We start from the raw sequence: 21,366 nt of genomic DNA on the forward strand, positions 1-21,366 counted from the left end.
TGACCCAGCTTTGCCCGGCCACCTTAGGGGACATGCTATTTTATTCACACCTTTGATTGTAATATTATTGTGAGTATTGCAAAGATGTTGTGGAATCAGACGTGTGCTAAGAAGTCTGACAATTTTATCTTTTATTCTTTTATTAGCTGGTGGTGAGAGCGGGGTGTGTGTGTGTGTGTGTGTGTGTGTGTGTGTGTGTGTGTGTTGTGTGTGAACCCGAAAAGGTGTTGGCTGCTGCAGCTCGCGACAAGGACGGCTGTCAGCCAGCTTCTCTTTCCTTTACTGCGTCTCCAGCCGCTCCAGTCCTGTGGTGCTGGGCCCTGTCCTTGGCACTGTGTCTTACCTCCCAGGCATCCTGCCTATGCACTCGGTGAACCCTCAACTGCCTTGGACCTGGCTAGAGGACACACTTTTTCAATTAATCGAGTATTAACGGGCAACAAAATAAAATAGAACGCTGCAGGGAGCATCTCCAGCCCTTGAGCTCGCCCGACCTCATGGAGGGGGCGTTCAGCAGGGGTCGTTACTGGCTGGGGGAGGGGCAGCCACCGGCTTTCCCAGTCTTAGAAAGGCTGCTCTGGAGTGGGTGCCACAAGCAGGCCAGGATGAGGAAGTGTCGGGTGGGGCTTCTGGGAAGCGCGGCTGGACAGAAAGCCTCCGGAGGCAAAAAAAAAAAAAAAAAAAAAAAAAAAAAAGAAGAAGAAGAAGAAGCACCCCGCTTCCTGGAAGGTGTTCGGGAGCTGCCATCTGTCACCCCAACTGGCTGAGACAGAGTTCAAAGCGCCTTCAAGTCCAGAGCAGGACGTGGGTCTGGAGCCGCAGGACTGCAGCTGAGCTGGTCTTGAGTTCGCGTCTCTCCCTCTGTGCCCGTCATTTGTCCTCAAAGCCCTTATCACCTGGACATTTGGCGGCGTGACTTGTGATCACGTGTCCGCCCCCTGCAGGAATGCCATCCCCACTGGTGCGTAGGGGATGCTGATGAGAGAGTGTCTGTCAGTGAGAGTTGCACTGCCGTGGGGAGCCAGGCTTGCTCTGCTGGGGTGGACACTTTCCTCCTGTAGACACATTTCAATATAAATAAGCAGCCCAAAGCGCCTGCTGTCCGTGAGCTGGCCCCACCCCCATGGGAGAGCCGGCCCCACCCCCATGGGAGAGCCGGCCCCACCCCCATGGGAGAGATGGCCCCACCCCCATGGGAGAGCCGGCCCCACCCCCATGGAGAGCCGGCCCCACCCCCATGGGAGAGATGGCCCCACCCCCATGGGAGAGCCGGCCCCACCCCCATGGGAGAGATGGCCCCACCCCCATGGGAGAGCCGGCCCCACCCCCATGGGAGAGATGGCCCCACCCCCATGGGAGAGCCGGCCCCACCCCCATGGGAGAGCCGGCCCCACCCCCATGGGAGAGCCGGCCCCACCCCCATGGGAGAGCCGGCCCCACCCCCATGGGAGAGATGGCCCCACCCCCATGGGAGAGCCGGCCCCACCCCCATGGGAGAGATGGCCCCACCCCCATGGGAGAGCCGGCCCCACCCCCATGGGAGAGATGGCCCCACCCCCATGGGAGAGCCGGCCCCACCCCCATGGGAGAGATGGCCCCACCCCCATGGGAGAGCCGGCCCCACCCCCATGGGAGAGCCGGCCCCACCCCCATGGGAGAGCCGGCCCCACCCCCATGGGAGAGATGGCCCCACCCCCATGGGAGAGATGGCCCCTGCTCTTGGGGAGAGATGGTTCTACCCCTCAACAGGAGTGTGGGAGAGCTGGCCCCAAGGGCATGGCCCTGAGTGTGTGTGTGCGGGGAGCAGTGACCCCGATGGACCAGCTCAGCTACCACCCAGACCCACATCCTGGACCTTGGGTTGGTCCACCCTCACATCTACCGCATCTATGACCTGCTAGAGTGCGTGAACGGACTGGTCCTTCGCAGGATCTCCATGACTCGGGGCAACAGCAGGATATCCTAGACCAGTTTTGGTGAGGGTCCAGTGACGATGGTGTGCCAGAGGCCTTGAACCAGACCAGTGACTCGTTGCAATGAACATTTGCGGGTGGGGCTGATTGGACAAAAGGGTATACTGCGTGACACACTGCAACTTCTAACACCATTAAGATGAATGAAGAGGTGTTGGAAAGACGGAGGACCAAAGGGGCTTGTGTGTGTGTGTTGTTTTGTTTTTAATTGATTTTTGGAGGGGTTTCTTTGGAGGGGGATGCTGCAGAGGTGTGGGGAGGATATGGAGGAACCGGGAAGTGAGCAGGTTTTGGGTGCTTGATGTGAAATTCCCAATGAATCAATACAGAATTATATTAAAAAAAAAAAAAAGAGTCCGTCCGCCATCCACCTTATTGCCCTCTGTGGACGTGGCTCGTCTGCCATCTGCCTTATTGCCCTCTGTGGACGTGGCTCAGGATCCTAGGTGGGTCCCAGAAACTTGGAGTGGGACCCCGGGTGCGCTGCGTTTCCCACCACAGAGCTAAGCGTGGTAAAGCCACCCCAGGAAGGCACAGTGTGCATGTGTTTAACTGATACGTAAGGCAATCCTAAGAGTTATTTAGAGCGAATTTTCCATTTCCCTTCAGACCACAGTTGACCTAGGGGGACCAGCCACGTAAAGCGGCACTCTGGATAAACGGTGACTTTTCCGTTCTGGCCATTGACTTTTCGGCTCAAGGGGCTTCACTTTGGTTCTTCCCTCCACGGGCTTCGGTTCCTTCACCGAGGTTCTCTGCCAGGCTGGGGTGTCTCTGGGGACACCGTCTGTGTGCGCCCCGGCCACAGCTGGAATTGCTTCCTGTCAGCTGATGTTTGCAAGCACAGATTACATGTTTGCTTCAGGAGGACTCTCAGAAACCCCGTCAGGCACAAAGTCAGAGCCTGTGGAGAGGGTGGGAATTAGTTTCCTAGCGAGGGCATTTTAAATCAGATCAACTCCAATCAGCTTGGATTAAATTCAAACACGAGATTTTTCCCTTTAAAAAAATATTTTACTCTAGGGAGTTACAATTTCAGTTGACATTTTTAACGTGTGCTTTTTTTTTTTTTTTTTAAGCCGATGGGCGCTTCAGGAAGCTCTGATGAAATCAGAACACTAAGAACGGCTTTTCCCTTTCTGTGCCTGGCGTGGCTTCCGTGGCAGTTCTGAGCCAGAGTTTGAAGATGGTTGCTGCGTTTTGGTGAACTTTTTCCTCCAGAGCCATGGAGCGGCTTCACGCTGGCTTTGAAGCCTGTCTGTAAGCAGGCCGGACGGGAGAGTCGGCTGCTTTCCCTCCCGTGAGGGCTCTGGATGGGTGCTCGTGTGTGCGTGTGCGTGTGCTTGTGTGTGTGCTCGTGTGTGCGTGTGTGTGCGTGCGTGTGTGTGCGTGTGTGTGCGTGCGTGTGTGTGTGTGTGCTCGTGTGTGCGTGTGTGTGTGTGTGTGTGCGCGCGCGCGCGTGCGTGCGTGTGTGTGTGTGTGTGTGTGAGAGAGAGAGAGAGAGAGAGAGAGAGAGAGAGAGAGAGAGAGAGAGAGAGAGAGAGGAGACTATGGGGGGAGAAAGGTGTAAAGGAGGTGGCTGGAGTAACGGAATGCACGGAGCACCAACACACGGGGATAGGGTCAGCAAGGGGGGGGGCGGTCGGGAGTGTGAATAGAATATATTTTTAAAAACACATTTTACAAAAGAAGATTTTCATTTGTGAAACAGAGTTCACAATGCTGCCTCTAGGTGGAGCATTGTGTCAAAGCAGGGCCGCTCTGACTGCATGGAGCCACACGCCTTCTCTCCCGAAAATGGCCTTGGGGGCGTGGGGGCGGGGTGGGGTGGGGCGGGGCGGGGCGGGCTGGGGCGGGGTGGGGCGGGGGAGGGCTCCTCTAGGTCTGGACCACTTTTCCTTTGGCTGTCCGTTGGTGGGACCCACGACAGGCCCCTGTCAGCGACACAGGCTGTTGTCAGCTCAGACTGGAGGTCAAGGGCCCTGCAAGTCAAGGTCAGTCTGCAGGGACTGAGCCAGCGACTGGTCAGCCGCTAGAGCCTTGTGTCGGGGCCCAGAGAGTCCCTGCTGGGGGGACACAGCTGGTGTTTGCCTTCTTCCCTCTGTTCTCCTCTTCCCTCCATCTTCCCCCAATCCTTCTCTAGTATCCTACAACTTACAAGTCATCAACTTATCATTATTACTATTTATTATTATTATTATTATTATTATTATCCTTGCTGCTGTTCGCCTTTCCACACACGGAAGAAATCACACACTCTTTGTCCCTCTGAGTCTGACTTGCTAACTTATTCAATACACTGACCTCTGGTGTCTTGAGTTTCACCATCCTGATCCTAACAGCTCATCCTGGCCGGCAGGGGAGGGGCGTAAGTGATTAATTATCCCCCTAGTCATCCCGTTTTAGAATAAGCTGGGGATCAGCAAGGTAGCTACGAAAGCCAAGAGACCTAAGTTCTATTTCCAGAAGCCCTGTAAAGGTGGAAGAAGAGACTGGACCCCTCAGAATTGTCTTCCGGCCTTCACATACGTATGTGTTAATCCCACTGGGTGAGAATAAGGCCACTACCACAGTTCCTGAGCCACAGTTGAAGCAAGCTTTATTAAATACAGGCTAGGACCACGGATACTGGCCAGGTCCGTACCTGGGATTCTCAGGGTGCCAAACTACATTAGTCAGGGGCTCACGAAGGCAAACCCCACAAAGCTGCAAACTTCCTGGCTCCATCCAATCAGGGGCAAGCGTACATCCCGACGGTCTTCCTGCCTACGTGTGATCAAGTACACACAATGTGTAGTCGGGACAGCCAAGCTTCTTTACAGAAGGGAAAACATTGGGCTGTTACCTTATATGATCAGCCCCCAGCATTCCAGGAAGTTCTCTGTCCTTAGGCAAGAGGGGCCTTACAGGTTAGAGGCATTTTAAGCACAGTAATTTAAACTTAAAAGGTAACTTTAGCCATCACTCATGCCTGCTCCCCGCATCATACACACATATACACACACACATAATAATAATAATAATAATAATAGTTGGTGTCTTTGAACTTCCATGGATACCTGAAGAGTTCTTTTTCCCTCCTCTTGACCCTACTTGAACATTCCATGCCCTCTGCAGGTCAGGCATTTCCCCGGCAACCTGCTTTCTCCTAGGCTAAAGGCTTCAGATAACCCTGGCTTTACAGTCATTTCTACTAAGCATATTCTGTGGCAAGCTAGAAACATATACTTTTCCAGGGGGAAAAAAACAAAACAAACAAACAAACAAACAAACAAAAGCAAATCTAAACTGACTAACACTTTCGGTTCAATGGCAAGACTTTACATTGTCCTCATTTCTCTTAAGAGGAGAATCTTGGGTCCTAGGAACATCAACCACATCTTCTTACAATAGATACATGATGATTCCACCATCATTGCTAACATCATGGCTACAATGTGAACTCTGATTTCTCTGTTCTCCTTTGCCCTTAGAGCATGTGTCTGAGGATGCAGGCTGGACCTGTCTGAGCCCTTTCTGGGCCGTGGGGGCACACACCTTTAATAACCTCAGCACTTGGGAGATAGAGGCAGGTGGATCTCTGTGAGTTCAAGGCCAGCCTGGTTTACATAATGAGTTCCAGGCTGGTCAGAGCTACAAGGTGAGCAACTCCATGCCTGCCCTTCCCCCCACCCCCCAAAAAATATCAAGAGAAGAAAACAATCAGGAAGAAGGGGAAAGATGCTGAATCCATTGGCTTGGTGCAGTTTTAATTCATAGTTGGGCAAATGTAACTTCTGGGTAGATTTCTAGGTTAGGATCAGCTGGGCTAATGAAGAGATGCATATGTAACTTCACGGGACAGTTGCTCGGTTTTCATCAATTTGACATAAACTAGACTCCCCTGGGAAGAGGACACCTCAACTGAAAAATTGTCTCTATCACATTGGCCTGTGGACGTGTCTGTGGGGCATTTTCTTGATTAACGATTGAGGTCCCAGCCCACTGTGGGCGGTGCCGTCCCTAGGCAGGTGGCTCTAGGATGTATAATAAAGCAAGCTGAGCTGTTGTGGTGGTGGACACCTTTGATCCTAGTACTCCAGAAGTAGAGGCAGTCAGATTTCTGTAAGTTTGGGGCCAGCTAAAGTTACATAGTGAGACCCTGTATCAAAAAAAGTTAAAAAAAAAAAAGTTGAATAAACCATGGAAAGCAAGCCAGTTAGCAGCATTCCTCTGTGGCCTCTGCTTGAGTTCCTGCCTTGGGTTCCCTCAATGGACTGTAAAATCTAGAGTTGGATATTGTTTTGATGGACTTGACCAGGCTGTGTTTTTAAGGGAGGATTGTGGGAGGATTTAGAGCTTTTCTTTCTTCTTTCTTTCTTCCTTTCTTCCTTTCTTCCTTTCTTCCTTTCTTCCTTTCTTCCTTTCTTCCTTTCTTCCTTCCTTCCTTCCTTCCTTCCTTCCTTCCTTCCTTCCTTCCTTCTTTCTTTCTTTCTTTTCTCTCTCTCTCTCCCTCCCTCCCTCCCTCTCTCCCTCCCTCCCTCCCTCTCTCCCTCCCTCCCTCTCTCTTTCTCTCTTTCTTTTTTGGCTAGAAAAGACTGTTGTATACTCAGAGTTTAGTGAGCTAGGAATGCTGAGAGACGCAGACATGGAGGCCTGGCTCTTGAAGTTTCAGAGAGAGGTAAAGACTTCATCAGGGCTGTTGGTGTGGTGTTTGGGGTTGAGAATGCATGGAAGTAAAACCTTTCCTTACTGGGACAATCAGAGTTTATTAGCTGGAGCTAAAGAATCAGCTGTGGTTAAATAAGAAACCAACATCATTGAGGTCAAAATCTGGGAAGAAAGCATTTCCTTAGGGTCAGCACACAGAGCTGTGGTCCGGAGCATCACAGGCTGACAGTCAGACTTGGTATTGTGTGGACTTTCCCACGTGGCAGTGGTTTGGGCAGCCCTGAAGAAAGCTGGGGGGCTGAAGGGGTCGTGGAGAGAGTCTGAGGCTTGGTACCATGTGGCAGGATCGCAGTTCTGGAAGAGAGGCAAGAAATCCATGGGCGATGATGCAGCCTCGGTTGCAGGGGCAATCCCAGCATGCTGGAGATGCCAGGACTGTGCTGTGGACCACGGACAGGAGCAGGTATGGAGAGGGGCGTTCTTAGCCCAGGAGACAAGCTGTGTTTGTTCCCTATGAGTGTTTTTTATTGTGCAGTTGGGTGTGTAGAATATTACCTTGATTAAGAACCGACATCCCTGATGTTCAGTTGCTGTCGGTGATCAATCCTTTTCGTGGCTGCAGCCGTGGTCAAGCATTCCTCACGTGGCTCTTCTCTCTTACCTCCTCCTTCCCTTGTGCCTCTCACTTTGTGATATCTTTCTCCTGTGTACATGTTCCTCGGGCCTATCGTCCAGTTTATCGAGTCTTTCTTCAGTAGTTTCTAACCTGGATTTTACCGTGTGCAGAGAGTTTTGAGTTTCAGTGGCTATATTACTTCTTTTACTTTTTATTTTATTTTATTTTACTTCTTGTGAAATCTTACTGTTTTTCTTTTTCTCCTTCCTTCCTTCCTTCCTTCCTTCCTTCCTTCCTTCCTTCCTTCCTTCCTTCCTTCCTTCCTTCCTTCCTTCCTTTTTGGTTTTTCGAGACAGGGTTTCTCTGTGTAGTTTTGGTGCCTGTCCTGGAACTCACTCTGTAGACCAGGCTGGCCTCGAACTCACAGAGAGCCACCTGGCTCTGCCTCTGAGTGCTGGGATTAAAGGCGTGCGCCACCACCGCCCAGCTCGTGGCTTTCTTATTGAATGAAAAAAAGAAAAAGGCAGGACATGACTGCTCCTAGGTATGGTGGAGGAGAAAGTTTATTGTAGATAAAAGGGAGAGAGCACAGCCAGAGGCAGGGACATCTGAGAGATTTCAGAATGGACATGACCTGAGCCGTGAGGAGAGGGTCAGGGGAGAGGAAACCAGGTGCAGCAGCCCAGGGACCGAAAGGTAAAAAGTGGTGGGTAACCGAAATGTCCAGAGTAGACAGGGAAGAGCCTCTGGGGGAGGGGCAGCCCAGGACCTGGACTGGAGAGTTTGGAGCCAGGGGAGAGGGTGGGGTATGCCGGCCATACCCTGTAACAGGTAGAGAGTGAGGGATGCTGGGAGGACCTGGCAGCCAGGTCCACTCGGATATGTCAAATAGGCACCTTAGCCATTTGTCCTAGAGCTTGAGACGTAACACTTCAACTATTTTTTCAACTCATTCACTGTTTATTTTCATTAATTAATTGTTTTCTTTCCTGATCACTTTGCCGATCATAGTTTAGGTGCTCTATAGTTCTTCCGTTTTTGATCTTCCTCTTCGCTGTACAGGCTGCTTATCCCGCCCAGTACCTTGTTTCCAGTGTTGTTTATATTTTTAAATTATAAGTACCTAGCCGGGCGGTGGTGGCGCACGCCTTTAATCCCAGCACTCGGGAGGCAGAGCCAGGCGGATCTCTGTGAGTTCGAGGCCAGCCTGGGCTACCAAGTGAGTTCCAGGAAAGGCGCAAAGCTACACAGAGAAACCCTGTCTCGAAAAACCAAAAAAAAAAAAAAAAAAAAAAAATAAGTACCTTTTACCCTACCATTAAATGTGAGAATTCTGTGCATTTTCTCTATAAAAAAACAAAACCCAAACCCAAACCCAAATAAACCCTTTACTTCTGTCCATCACATCCTAGGGTGTCACCCGCCAGAATCTCAATTCAATCCTAATTAACTCTTAACGTCTCAACTCCAGGTGTGTGTGTGTGTGTGTGTGTGTGTGTGTGTGTGTGTGTGTGTGTGTGCGCGCCTTGACAACACATTGGACAAAACACAGTGACCATATTCAAGTATTTAGTTACTAAAGTCTGTGTTTAGCATAGAATACACTGTGCAGAATTGGAAGTTGGCCTGAGTAAGCATGTAGCTCAAGAGTTCTGGTTCTTTGTGGGGTTTTGTTTGTTTTGTTTTGTTTCTTAGTGAATTTTGGTGGAGGGAGGAAGTGATCGAAGGGTCAGCAATGGGGCTGATCCTAACCTGCCTGTCAGATGAACTGTGATATAACTTCGGCAGTCTATTCATGTACTGGGCATATATCCACACATTTAAGCATCTGTAGGACCCATCCATGCGTATGTCATGAGATGATAAATAGGGATTTTCCCCCTGACAGGTCACTTCAAGGACAGTCACACTCACAGAGCTTGTGCCCAGTCCCGGTTTAAGTTGGCCTTGTTTATCTCTCTTACCAGGAATTGCCTGACCCCAAATTATCCACAGGAGGAGCCCCACTGGGTGTGCCCATACAGGGAAGGAGCAGACGCTGGTTCCCAAGGGGAGCGGTCTGGAGCTGGGCTGTTTTAGTGGCCTGTCTCAGATCAGTGCTAAAGTTTTATGTTTTCATACAGTCCGCTTCCCCAGCTCGACACATCTTGTCTTCAGTTGTGTTGGCCAAAGCTCCAGTTTGTTTAGAGGGCTCCCCCTCACCAGGGGCTGCCCCAGGTGTGTGCACAGTGCTTGCCAATGCTCTGTTCTTTCCTTGTGTGTGCCCTTAGGAAATCTCCTCCTGGTGCCTACTTCACTAAACAGGACGCCCATCCCTAGGCTTCCTGGATCATCTTGCTGCCATTGCTTACAGTGATATTTTGTTTGTGCTCTAACAAATGAAGCTTGCCTGGAGATCAGAGTGTGGAGCTAGCCACTAGAGGCCAGGCAGTGGCTGCACACACTATTAATCCTAGCACTTGGGATCCCATACCTTTGATCCCAGTACTTGGGAGGCACCTGCCTTTAATCCCAGCACTTGGGAGGAGGAAACAGGAAGTGATATGGCTGGGCAGAGAGAGGAGGTGATACGGTGGGGTGGAGGCAGGGGCTCAGCCCTTTCAGTCTGAGGAGTTGGCGAGGTCAGAGGTGGCTGTGGCTTGCTCCTTTGTTTCTCTGATCTTTCAGCATTTACCCTATAAAACCAATTAACTGGAGGCTTTTTTCTGCCCTGCCTGGTCCCACAGTCATTTTCAAATAATCACTCAGAGGCTTATATTATTTATAAATGTTTGGCTGATGGCTCAGGCTTATTACCAGCTAGCTCTTACAACTTAAATTAACCCATTTCTACTAATCTATGTTTTGCCACGTGGCTGCGCCATTACCAATCTGCTGGCATCTTGCTTTTTCAGTGGCTGGATGGTGTCTTCTCTGACTCTGCCCTTCTTCATCCCTGTCTTCAGTTTGAATGTACAGCCTAACCTTATTCTGCCTCGCCATTGGCCAGACAGCTTTATTTATCAACTAATAAGAGCAACACATATTCACAGTGTACAGAAAGACCTCCCACAGCCTACCATGTGCTGCGGGACTCTTCCTGGGGAGACATAAAGAAATGTCTATGCCTGTGGATAGAGAAGGCACTCCCAGCTTAGAGGAAGGACTCCACAAATGAGCCAATGGGCTTGTTGCAATTATTTACTCACGGGATCATGGGTAATTAACAGGCAGGAGTCGTACCATCTGGAAGCCCCAGGGTGGCAGGAGGGAGGGCTGACTGGACTCTCAGGTCAGGGGTTTCTGACTCCTCCCCGTTCCATGTAGGGCAACTCCCAGGCTCACTATTATTACTATAGACCTAGCTATCAACCGGATTGTTCTGCTTATTACACTTCAGGTCAAGGTCCTCTATAGGTCATTACCTTCATTCTTTTTCAAGACAGCATGGCCTTCAGCTAGTTCCCAGGAATAGCTGTCCTGTGTTCTACCATAAACTAGAAAAAAGGGTGCCAAAGTCCAGGTAGGTCCATGCCACAGAGACACCCAAAGCCTGGAGCCCCCCTTCCAACAGCAAGCTATGAGAACCCCAAAAGCTGCAGAAGAAGTCAGGCCAAGGAGGACTTGAGTGTCGGGGCAAAGGATCGTTGAGTTTAAGGATTCCTGTAACAGTTTTTGACTGACCACACTGCTAAGCTCATCACTGTTGGGTCAGCTCTGCCTGGAAGCCCCCGACCGACAGGAAGCAACAACAGACCCAGTCAGCTTGTCCACCGACTGGCCGTGGGTGGCACATCCAGGACCACTTTCTGTACCATGGAAGGACTACACACACATCTGCTCGTCTCTTCAGGATTGAACCACAGCATCGGCGCCGAGAACAAACCCACCAATCTCATCCTTTGAACTAGCGTGACGGTTGTTCTAAAACCGAGTGTAGGATGGTATGAGAAAAAGGCCAGTCCTTTATTTCTCACAAGTCCAGACAAAATACGGGTTCCCCAGAGTCTGTGGTGGACACAGCCACGAAACAAAAGAGCAGCAACAAATCCGACATCGCGTTCGAGTTCGAGTTATTTTAGAAACCACAGCTTGTTAAAGGACAGCCAGCCTCCTGAATAATAACATCATGGTCTGAGGAGGTGGCTTGGAGGTAGGGGCCTTGCCTCGGATTACTCAGGCCTTGAGTTTGATTCCAGCACCACAAATAAATCAATGAAAGGAAATTTAAAACTTATATAATGGGGAAAAAATTAACAAATGAAGTATGAGAATGTTACTAAATTTGCCACCGTGTTATGATTCAAAATTCTCAAAATCCCCCAAATTTAGAAGCTGCAAGAATTTTTCAAAAAACTGATAAAATGTACATGAACCATCTGGACCTACATCTCACACAGTGGAGGGGAAAATGGCGTTAAGATCTGGAGTAAGAAAATGTTGCTCACTCTCATCCTATTCTGATAAGGTAACATTTGGGGTTCTGATGAAAAGGCATTAAGCAATTCCAGAAACAAAAAAAGGAACGTTAAAGGCAAAAGTTAGAGACAGAGGAGAAGCATGCTGCTGAAGGCCTCTGAGGTGGAACGGCTTTATATACAGGGCGCTAGAGGCGGAGTCTTTAGGGATGACAGCGATCATTTCCCTAGAAGGTTACATGGCCAGAGAGCGTGGTCAGGATAATGCTGAGGACCGAGTCACCTGCACCCTGCACCCACGCCCGGGAGCAGCAGAACCATGGCCAGCAGCGATCCTCATGTTTGCCAGCAGGTGGCGCTCGGCCTCCATGGCGCGACCGGCTGCAGTTCCAAGTCCCCTCCAAAAGGTTCCACTTTGCCAGGACTGCCGCGGGTTAGGAGTCATTCAAGGGTTGCAGGCCGGCGTTGGTTGTCCAGCGACCCCACAGGTGCTCCGAAGGGCCCTGTCGTTCAGATAGCACGATTGCACTTCAGGGTCCAGATCCGCACGGCCACCCGAGCAGAGGATGAGAAGCGGCTGTCACCAGGCTGGGGATAGGGGTGGGGCAGCAACTTGTTCCCGCTTTTGGGGAGGGTGGGGGGACGCAGTGCATGCTGGGTTGGTTGGCCGAGTGTGCATACAGGGGCTACAGTAGGCAACAGGTGACTAGTGTTTTGGGCGGCTGCCTTGGCCCCTCGGGGCAGCCTCCAGCCCAGGTGTAAGGGCCAAAGCAGGCATCCCCTGGTGTAATCATTAAGGACGAACCCCACCCCGCAGGAAAGAGGCGGGGACCACCGGAACCGAAGCTGCCCCTCCTCCACTCACCATGATGGATTCGGTGTCAGGGGCCAGGAAACACCTCAGCCAAGGCAGACTAGCAGGCGCCACCCAAACACCTGCTTGGCCCAGAAAGTGGCACCAGGTGAGAGGTGTATACTCGTGCCCCGTGTCCCATCCTTTCCCTGAACTGCGCCCGCCTGTACTCCCTGGACCAGCTTCCAGGACCACCCCACCCCATGTCACTTCCAATCTGGGAGCAGAATCTAAGCACCCATAGAATGCATATTTAAATTAGCGGCCCGGCGGCGTCCTCAAGGCTCGGAGAGCTAGTGGAAATACTGGCGATACCCCTTTTTTTGGTGCGGGGGAGGGACTTCTCTTGCGCCTTCCCTCTCAGATCGCAGTCAAGGGTGAAGAGCACTTAATAGCCATGGGGCTGGGAAAGCAGCTGGCCTGGGCAGGCTTGGGTAAGCCACAGGTGGAGGAAGAGAGGGAGGAGCAGGGCTGGGTGTTCCTGGCCAGGTTTGACAGCTAAATGCCCAGAGGCAAACTGTGCCGGTCAAGGCCCTTTTTTCCCTTCTAAATCTGGATCCTGCTCCAAGCGTCTTTGCACACACCCAGACACGAGGCTCTCTAGACTGCACACTTTCTAGACTGTCCGTGACCTAACTGTCCCAGTGCCCAGCTGCTAGGTGTGTGAGTTCTCAGTCCCCACCATCCCTAACAGCAGCAACAATGTTTTGGTCTGCTGAGCTGGCATGGAACACATCCGTGATAAAGACAGGCACAGAGAGAGAGAGAACGGAAGATGTGGCCCAGGCAAGCACAAGCCATCTCAAAAATCATTCAGAATCCTGGTATTGATGTCAGACACATTTTATTATAATCTTAATACAGTCTACATAAATTTGAACTGGTATTTATTTGGGTTCAGTTATAACATAGCATCATAAAAAAAAATCAAAGCACTGGTTGTCTGAAATAAAGCAAGCGATCGACATTCAATAAACACACTTGATTTATTTTTGTATAAAAGGGTTAAGTTTACAACTAAACTTTTATAAAAAGTTTAGCATAAGTACGTCATTACATTTTTATGCAGAAATAGGTATTTCTGCCACTATACAAGAAAACTCTAATTAGAGAGTTCACAAGGCTTCACTCAATATATATATATATATATTTATATATAAATATATACACAGCATTCAGTAGGCTCGCGTCAAAAAAGGCCATTTCTGACCAAAGACTTCATTTAAGTAACCGAATACTGGGTCCTTCGGGTAGTCACGCTCCACCTTTGGAAAAAGGCAAAGTCTGCTTAGATTGGGCAATTCCTTGTGATTTTTAACGTTTTTCGCTCCCCATGGTGGGAATAGTATATAAAGAAAACCTTCCAACTGTAGAAAGGGCATTGAAAGTCTCTCATAAATAACGGTATCACAGTCCAGGCTGGAGAACTCCTGGGGGAAGATGATCACTCTCAGTTTTCCTTCCATTTCTCTTTTTAAAAAGGCCCATTCAACTTGTTCTCCTGGTGAAATGGTTGAAAATAAACAAAACAAAAAGTTCAGCGACTTAAAAAGATCCTGTAGACTTCTTATTGTGCAAAAGAAAAAGAGAAAGTTAAAAAAAAAAAAGTCCCCAGACGCCTGCAAAAGATTGGGGGAGAAAAGCAGCTTAGAGAGGAACCTAAGGGCAGAGGCGGGCAGCCTGGCGCCGGGGAAGCCACAGTGTGAGCATTTAAACCAACCCCTGGCGTCCAGATGCGGCACACATACCCGGCCTCCACAGCACAAATTAAACATGAAAACAGCAGAGACTCCAGGGGAAAACTTCCCAAACCCAGTCTCCTATTTGGATCTCTAACAGCCTGCTCACAGGCGCCAGGGTGCTTCTTGTAACAATTATTTGATTGAAAACAGCCCTTTAGTTAACAGATAGGGAAATCTGGATCCCAGAGCACAAGGGGGTAAAAAGGCTCAGGGTAGCAGCAATCCTCCGCTAGCTCAGGCTAGCTCAAGAAATCTCAGACGCTTGCAGTTTGGGGGGGAAATCAGTATAGAATTTGTGGAGATAAGATGAATTACAGCCGAGGTTCGTACCTCACAGTACCACCTCTGGACTCACAAAGCCAGTATAACACTTTACCTGCCATAACTTCCTGGCATTTTTCTCTTTTTCTTTCTTTCTTTTTTTTTGAAAGGCAAATGTTCTGTAATCCCGAGTAACCACACAGCTACAAGCCCCTTCATGCCTATCTGGTAAGACAGGAGGCACCCATAACAGAGCGAGGGAAGCATGCATTTACCAAGTCAAACACTGTGCAGACACACACAAGCCCATTACCAAAGCGCGCACACAGGAGGAGGCTCCCCGCAAACACTCACCATGTATTCAGCCACAGAGTACTTTGCTATCATTCGACATAAGCTCAGAAGGGAATTCAGATGCCTGGAGAGAAAGAAGATAAAAGGCAGGGTATTAGACAACCTTAGAAAGAGGCTAGCCTCCCTCCTCCTTTTACGAAAGTGCCAACAAGTCCCATTAAACAGGTTCACGCTGCCATGCAGATCCAGAGACGCAACCCACACAGAAGAACTTAAGTAGCGATTCCGCAGGAGGCTCAATGTACAGTTTTCTCTAAAAAATAAAGTTAATGAGCCCGTCTCCACAAGGGGCTTTTAAAAAGAGTGACAGGTCGGGCGACCGGGAGTTTACGGGCAGGGAGGGGAGTACCCGGCGAGCGAGTCTCACCTGCAAGGACAGAATGCTGATGTCCGTGTTGAGGGTGGTCAGCGGCGTCCTGGACGCCTGGTTCTGTCCAGGTCTCGGGTGGTGCAGGCTGACAATCGTGGGGTGAGAGTCCAGGGCGATCTGCAGGTCCAGGATGTAATCGATGACGTGCTGCAGGATTTCCATCTTGGTCACCTTCTTGTTCTGCGGGATGCTGGGCACCAGTTCCTTGAGCTTGGAGTAGCAGTCGTTCATGTTGTAGAGCAGACTCATCGGGTCGTCTACCGGGGTCTTGCTCCGGGAGATGCCCAAGCCGTGGTCCGACAGGCTGTTTTTCCTAACGGACCTCACCGGACTGAAGGCTTTCATGCTGCTCGGAGGAGGAGGAGGAGAGGCCGGGGGAAAGGGAGCCGCCGCAGGGGGTTGGGGGGGCTGAGCTGGCTGCGCGGCACCTGGCTCGGCTCAGAATGAAGCGCGAGCCGGGGCGGGGCGGCTTTTATGCGCGCTCGCCCGGGCCACTCGATCGGGCATCGCTCAGCCGCCATTGGTGGAAGGGGCCCCGTCCATCATGCCGAGAGAGCGCTCCCATTGGTGAGCGCGAGCGCTCGGTCCTTCCGCGTTTGCAGCCAATGCCCGTGGGGTGGGAGGAGCGGGCGCCAGCCCAGCTGGGGTGGTAAATTGAGTACAGTGTGCGCAGGGAGCCCAGGGGGCCCGGGTGTGCAAATGTGCCCGCTTGATTCCAATCCCCGGAGTGGTTAGGACCCCTCCACCCTGGAGGTGTGCCCGGTGCGAGCCATCCCCAGGCCCAGGGCTGCCAGCAGCCCTAAGGTCTCCGCTCAGCAGAGGGGAACTCGTAGGTCGCTAGCGTCAGGGAAGACGGCGACCTTTGCAGAGGGGGAAAGAAGCGCGCCGTTTAGGGAGTCACGTTTGTAGCGTGAGTTCCTTCTTTTAAGATGAAGAAAGCTGTGTTTAAGGGAGAGGGGGGTGGCGGGGGGAACTACCCAGGTCCACATTCAGGACAGGTTTCGCGTGGGGTGTTGCAACTTGGAGGAGAAACGCGGGAGGCCTTCTCGGAAACTCAGTGACCGGAGTTGGAGCGAACACTGTGCGGTCTCCCTCAGACCGCAGAGGAGCCCCGAGGGACCCGGCACGTTCAGGATTCTCCCCCTCTCCGCCCCTCCAAGAACGAGGCCAGGGTTTAGTATAACGACTCCATTAGTCGGAGGTCATTAGTAGGGTTTGCACACTGCAACCACATTTACATACACTGCCCTTGGTCTGTGCCCTTCAGTGTAGGTGGCAAAGTGATGCGATTAATTATGCACAAATTGTGATTTCTGGTGTCACATTCCAGCACTTACAGCTCTTGGGGAGCTCTTTGTCAGGTAGGTGGTCCCGGCTATTGACTGACAGCTTATCGCTGTTTTTTAAAGGAAATTCTGTTACGTCTGAGGTTAGGAATCTCTCGGCACCCTTTTCTGGATGCAGCTACATTTTGGAAAGTTTGGAGCCCTTGACTCAAGCACTTCAATTCAGACTGAATTCTCGCTCTGCAGAAGACTACCGTATACTAGGGGAAAAATATTTCTGTAAACAAAAAACAAAACCTCAGAGAGGGTAAACTGGTAGTATCCTGTTGACTTTTTTTTTTTTCTTTCTCTTTTCTGTCTCCATCCACCACATCCTCTGAATGCCAGAAAAGAGGAAGAAGGCAGAATCCGGGCAGAGCTCCGTAGTGTTGTGTGTGTGTGTGGGGGGAGGAACAGTATTTTCCCTTCAATTAATGATTAATTCCTCAGCTGGTGGGCCAGGCAATCTCTGACCTCCACGTGACAGCCATGTGCCCCAGGGCTTCTCTCTAGGGAGGCAGAGTCCGGTGGTGGCGTAGAGGTGGTCAGACCGGGCCACCTCGGTGTGGAGGCTGCAGAGGGACGCTGCCCTGCAGGGAAATCTGCGCAAATCCTGCAGTGCCTGCCCGCAACTCCGCGACAGCGTTCGCTTGACGGGCGGCTCGCTCGCCTGCCTCGGTTATTAAGCCTGGAAGGGATTTACTATCTGAGTCCCGTCCCCCCCCCCCCCCACACACAGTTCGAGCCTCTTGATGTACTCTGTGTGCATGTGTTTCCGTCACATACGTGCCACCGCGGAACAGATTTTGTTTTGACACTTTTGGTTCATGATGTTATACTCGGAGTATTTTACAATAATAGCCAACGTAAACAAACATCTCTGGGATTCTCAAATTATTACTTATGATTCTTGGACATTGCATCTCCTGCGGCACTGACGCATTCTTAGCTTTTTCCAAGGACACCGTATGTTAGCGCCCGTGCCAGCCTCATTATCCCCACAGAAAAGGCCCTGGGCTGGATGATAATGAGCGCTGTGCGGCTCCGCTCGCTCGACACACTGGCAGCTACAACGCATGAGCGCCTTCTCCCAAGACCATTCTTGTACCCTGATATAGTAAAATTGCTAAATATGGTGAAAGTTCTCTGGCGTTTCTTTCTCTGGCTGCCATGCCAGAGTCCAGTCTGCCGGGCTGCGCTGAATCCGATTCTGTTGGCACACTACCCAGTTTTTTTTTTTTTTTTTTGCATTCATTTAAAGATCATTTTTAAGGGGATTGTGAAACTGTGTAAGTCAATGACTGAGAAAAGGCCGGAGTTACTAGTTTCAAGTCTGTCACAGCAAGCCCGGGCTGACATTTCTTAAAATTATGTTTGGGGGCCAGGAATGGGGTGGGAGCCTTTTTTTTGCGGGGGGGGGGAAGGGGCGGCTTATAATGGCATATAAAAATGTGCCAATTGGTATGGATGTGGGTTTTCATCTGAGAGCCCCGAAGTTCAAATGGTCCCAGCTGCAGGACGCGCCCAGCTGCAGTAAGGGCGGGATCCGTGGGTGGTGGGAAGGTGTGAAGGGCTTCCGGCGGCGGGGCGGCGGGGAGGGAGTGGGGGGGATGCTGGTGGTGGAAATATTGGCCACCCCCAGCTACCCACTGGGTCGCCCCCCACTTAAAGCGACAGACCCGCTCTGGAGTTCCCTGAGCCCTGCTACCAGCCCCCCCCCCGATCCCCCACCGTGTCCAGGCCACGCGCGGTAATCAGAAGCAGGTCCCGGCTCAGCCCCCTTCGGTTACTCTCCCCGCGTGATGCCACGGGGAGGAGAAGGTGGGGGGGGCGCGGGAGGAGCCGGCGCGGCGGGGGCGAGCCTCGAGGTCCCCTCTCTTGCACATCTGGCGCAATTGGGAGCTCTCGCCTTTCTTCCCCTCGGTTTTGTTCTCACAGCTGTGTCCATTCCGCCCGTGACCCCCCGAGTGATCCCTGACAGGTGATGAATTGGCAGCGGCGGCGGCGGCGGCGGCGGCGCGCGGGCCAGGCCGCGGCGGGGCCGGAGCCGGAGCCCCGGAGCAGACTCTCTGGCGCCAGGCGCGTGACGCCGCCCATTCACGCCGCCCTGCAGCCTTGTCCTCGCGGCGCCGCTCAGGCGGCTGCCATGGCAACCGCGCCGTCACTCAGCGCGCGCGCCCCAGCTGATCAATGCCTGCAAGGCCCGGCGGTCCCAGGCTCGCCCTGACCGGGCCGTCAGCCTGCGCGCACCTGCAGCCTCTGCACGTCTTAAGTTTCGAGTGATTTGGGGGGGGGGGGGGGGAGGAAGGAGGACCGAGAAGAAAAGGAGAAGGGGGGGGTGAGGGGGGGTAGAAGATCGAGAAAAAAAAAAGCCAGGAGAGGGAGAAGAAAGAAATCTTCCTTCGCAAGAGGGGGCGTTAATGTGGCTTAGACGTTGCCAAAGCAAAAAAAGGTTTTGTTTTATTTCATTTGTTTTTGCAACAGAGGCGTGGGGCTCTGGCGGGAGGGTAGGAGTGGATGCGAAGGAGGTCGCTGTCGGATCTCGGGGCAGGATTTATTTATTCCTCTGAATCTCCATGGTCCTTGCCTAGATGGCTTTGACTGGAAAAAAAAATTGAAGCACCCCGATCCGCGAATCCTCCCCCCAACACACACACACATACATGCACCTCGTTCTACTGACATTCTCTTAGGAATCCTTAGTGGTTATGCAAAAAGCATCAGGCATTTCCAGGGCAGCCCCACCCCCACCCTGAGATGGTAGGATGCCCCGCTGCCTGCTGCGGTCCTGGGCTCCTCGCAGCCTCAGCGTGCGGCTCCCGCATCTGCGTGCTCATTTCCGCTACAAAAGCCGGGGCGGGCGGGCAGGGGGAGCCCCTTCCTAGTGCTGAGTTTTCGCCTGACACCACCAAGAGTCCAGAAACTTGTAAGTCAGCCTGGAGACTCAGACACCTCCTCCCGGGTTTATCTCCAGGGAAAGATCCCTTTTAGGAACCAGATGCCAACGTTTCCGGATAGTTTATGGCACCCGGATCCCTCCAGGGTGCTCATCCACGGCTGAGAGTGTTAGCGGCAGTTACTAATCCCCAGTCCTGCAGAAAAGATCCCAAATACAATCGTCCTCTGCTGGCCCTAAAACCCAAGGGTGAGGGCGGGAGTGCTGGGGATTTGGGGGAGGGGGTTGGGGCGCGCAACCCGCCGGGGCTGTTATCTGGCTTATCCGGGTTTGTAGTGGTTTTCGAGGAAACAGCATCTGGGTTGCATAAGGATTCGAGTTTTTGCTTTACGTGTTTATTTAATACCTTGGCAAGAGGGAGCCCTTATCCTGCAACCAGATAAACCTAATTTGGGTTTAAAAAGGCCTTAGATGAGGGGCGCTAGGACTCAAGGAAAATGAGCAAGACTACGAAAAGCAAACACGAGGATGTTTATTTTTCTCTTTGAGTTTTTTTTTTTTTTTTTGAAGACTCGCCTAACCTCTTACACTTCGTGTCTCACACAGCTAATAAATGGCATTAGCGAAGCGCCGCTGCTACTCTACAATGGCTTAGCCTTAAATCGGCCCGCCCTCGCCCTGCCTCAATCCCGGCCATAACTCCTTCTAGGATTCCGGCACGGTCCTGTTTACCTGCCTATCTCGAGCCCCAGGTTTAAAAAAAAAAATAAAAAATAAAAAAGTGCCAAATCCAATTGCTGGCCACCTTCTGATCCCCTTTTAGAGGATCACTTTCCAGCCAGGTTCAAAGAGAGCTTGGGAAGTTTGGTGGGGAGGGTCCGATCGGAGCGCCACAAATATTTTGTTACCAATACTGTGAAGTGCTCCGATTTGCGGTCACATTTGGCATTCACAAAGGATTTTTTTTTTCCTGGGACTTTTTTTTATTCCGGCCACCAAATTAAAAAAAGAAAATTAACTGGACCGAGCGATACGGTCTTGGAAAACAATCTCTGGCCGCCTGCGAACTGGCGAGAGCGGGGGCTGGCGTCGCCGAGTCTGCGCGCCACCGGGAGGCGCGAGCCGCGGGTCGGGCCACCACGGGAGCCGGGGTCACCGCGGGGACCCCAGGCCGCAGCCCGCTGGGTGCCCCCCGCCCCCCGCCGCCCGCCGCGCCAAGACGAGCGCAGCGCCCAGGCCACCCGCGTCTGCCCACTGGCGTCCGTGGGAACCCGCAAGCAGCCTGCAACAAGGGCGGGCTTGTCCGGAATCAAACTGCTTCTTAATATTATAATGCCGCACCAAAAGCAAAACCTGGCCCGGTCTGGGAGTCCCTAACAAGAAACACATTGTGCGCGCTTCCCCCCCTCCCCTCCGCGCCTCGGTTGGCTCCAGCCTCGTTTGCACGCCGGCCGAGCCTCAAGTCAGCCAAGTCCACGACTGCAGTCTACCCGAGCCCGCAGCCCGCACCACGTGCGCCTGGGGCACCCCTGCCGCGCCCCCAACCGGGTGGGGCCCCGAGAGCTCCGTGGGTGCGCCCGCAGCTCGGGTGCGCTTGCCTTTTGTGAGCTCTGCTGGCCACTGGGCTCATCATCCCTCTAGGCATTCATTGGTGGGGGCGAATCCAGGTGGGAAAACTTTGTTTTAAAAAAGAGTTTGACGCCCCCCTCCCCTCAATTTTTAGGCATTCTTTCCAGAGACTTCCCCCTCCTCCCGTGGTCATTCACAGACTTCTCTGCAGTTAAAGGGAAAACTCTCTGGGACAGTCTTGCGACCCCCTCCCCTCACCGCGTGCCAATCATTGCCCCCCCACCCCCCCACCCCCGCACGTGTCTCTGCGCCTTGTTCTGTGAGAAAAGGGCAGGACCTGGGGCCACATCCTCAGAAGGT

The 21,366-nt window shown here is 52.0% G+C and overlaps 1 protein-coding gene across 2 annotated transcripts; it reads right to left on the minus strand.

Annotated features, from left to right (window-relative positions):
- Positions 1–13,316: 13,316 nt before the first annotated feature.
- Positions 13,317–15,669, minus strand: Id2 (inhibitor of DNA binding 2). 2 transcript variants are annotated; one of them, XM_006980930.4, is made up of 3 exons: positions 15,214–15,669; positions 14,847–14,910; positions 13,317–13,990 (listed from the first exon to the last, which is right to left on the minus strand). In XM_006980930.4, exons 1-2 carry the CDS (start codon positions 15,559–15,561, stop codon positions 14,854–14,856), a joined length of 405 nt encoding a protein of 134 aa, XP_006980992.1. In that variant the 5' UTR covers positions 15,562–15,669; the 3' UTR covers positions 13,317–13,990; positions 14,847–14,853. The 2 variants fall into 2 exon arrangements, with proteins under 2 accessions (XP_006980992.1, XP_006980993.1); XM_006980931.4 differs by having other exon boundaries at positions 13,317–14,108.
- Between the last annotated feature and the right edge of the window lie 5,697 nt (positions 15,670–21,366).

This window comes from Peromyscus maniculatus, chromosome 22 (assembly GCF_049852395.1).
Source record: "Peromyscus maniculatus bairdii isolate BWxNUB_F1_BW_parent chromosome 22, HU_Pman_BW_mat_3.1, whole genome shotgun sequence".
NCBI classification, from domain to species: Eukaryota; Metazoa; Chordata; class Mammalia; order Rodentia; family Cricetidae; genus Peromyscus; species Peromyscus maniculatus.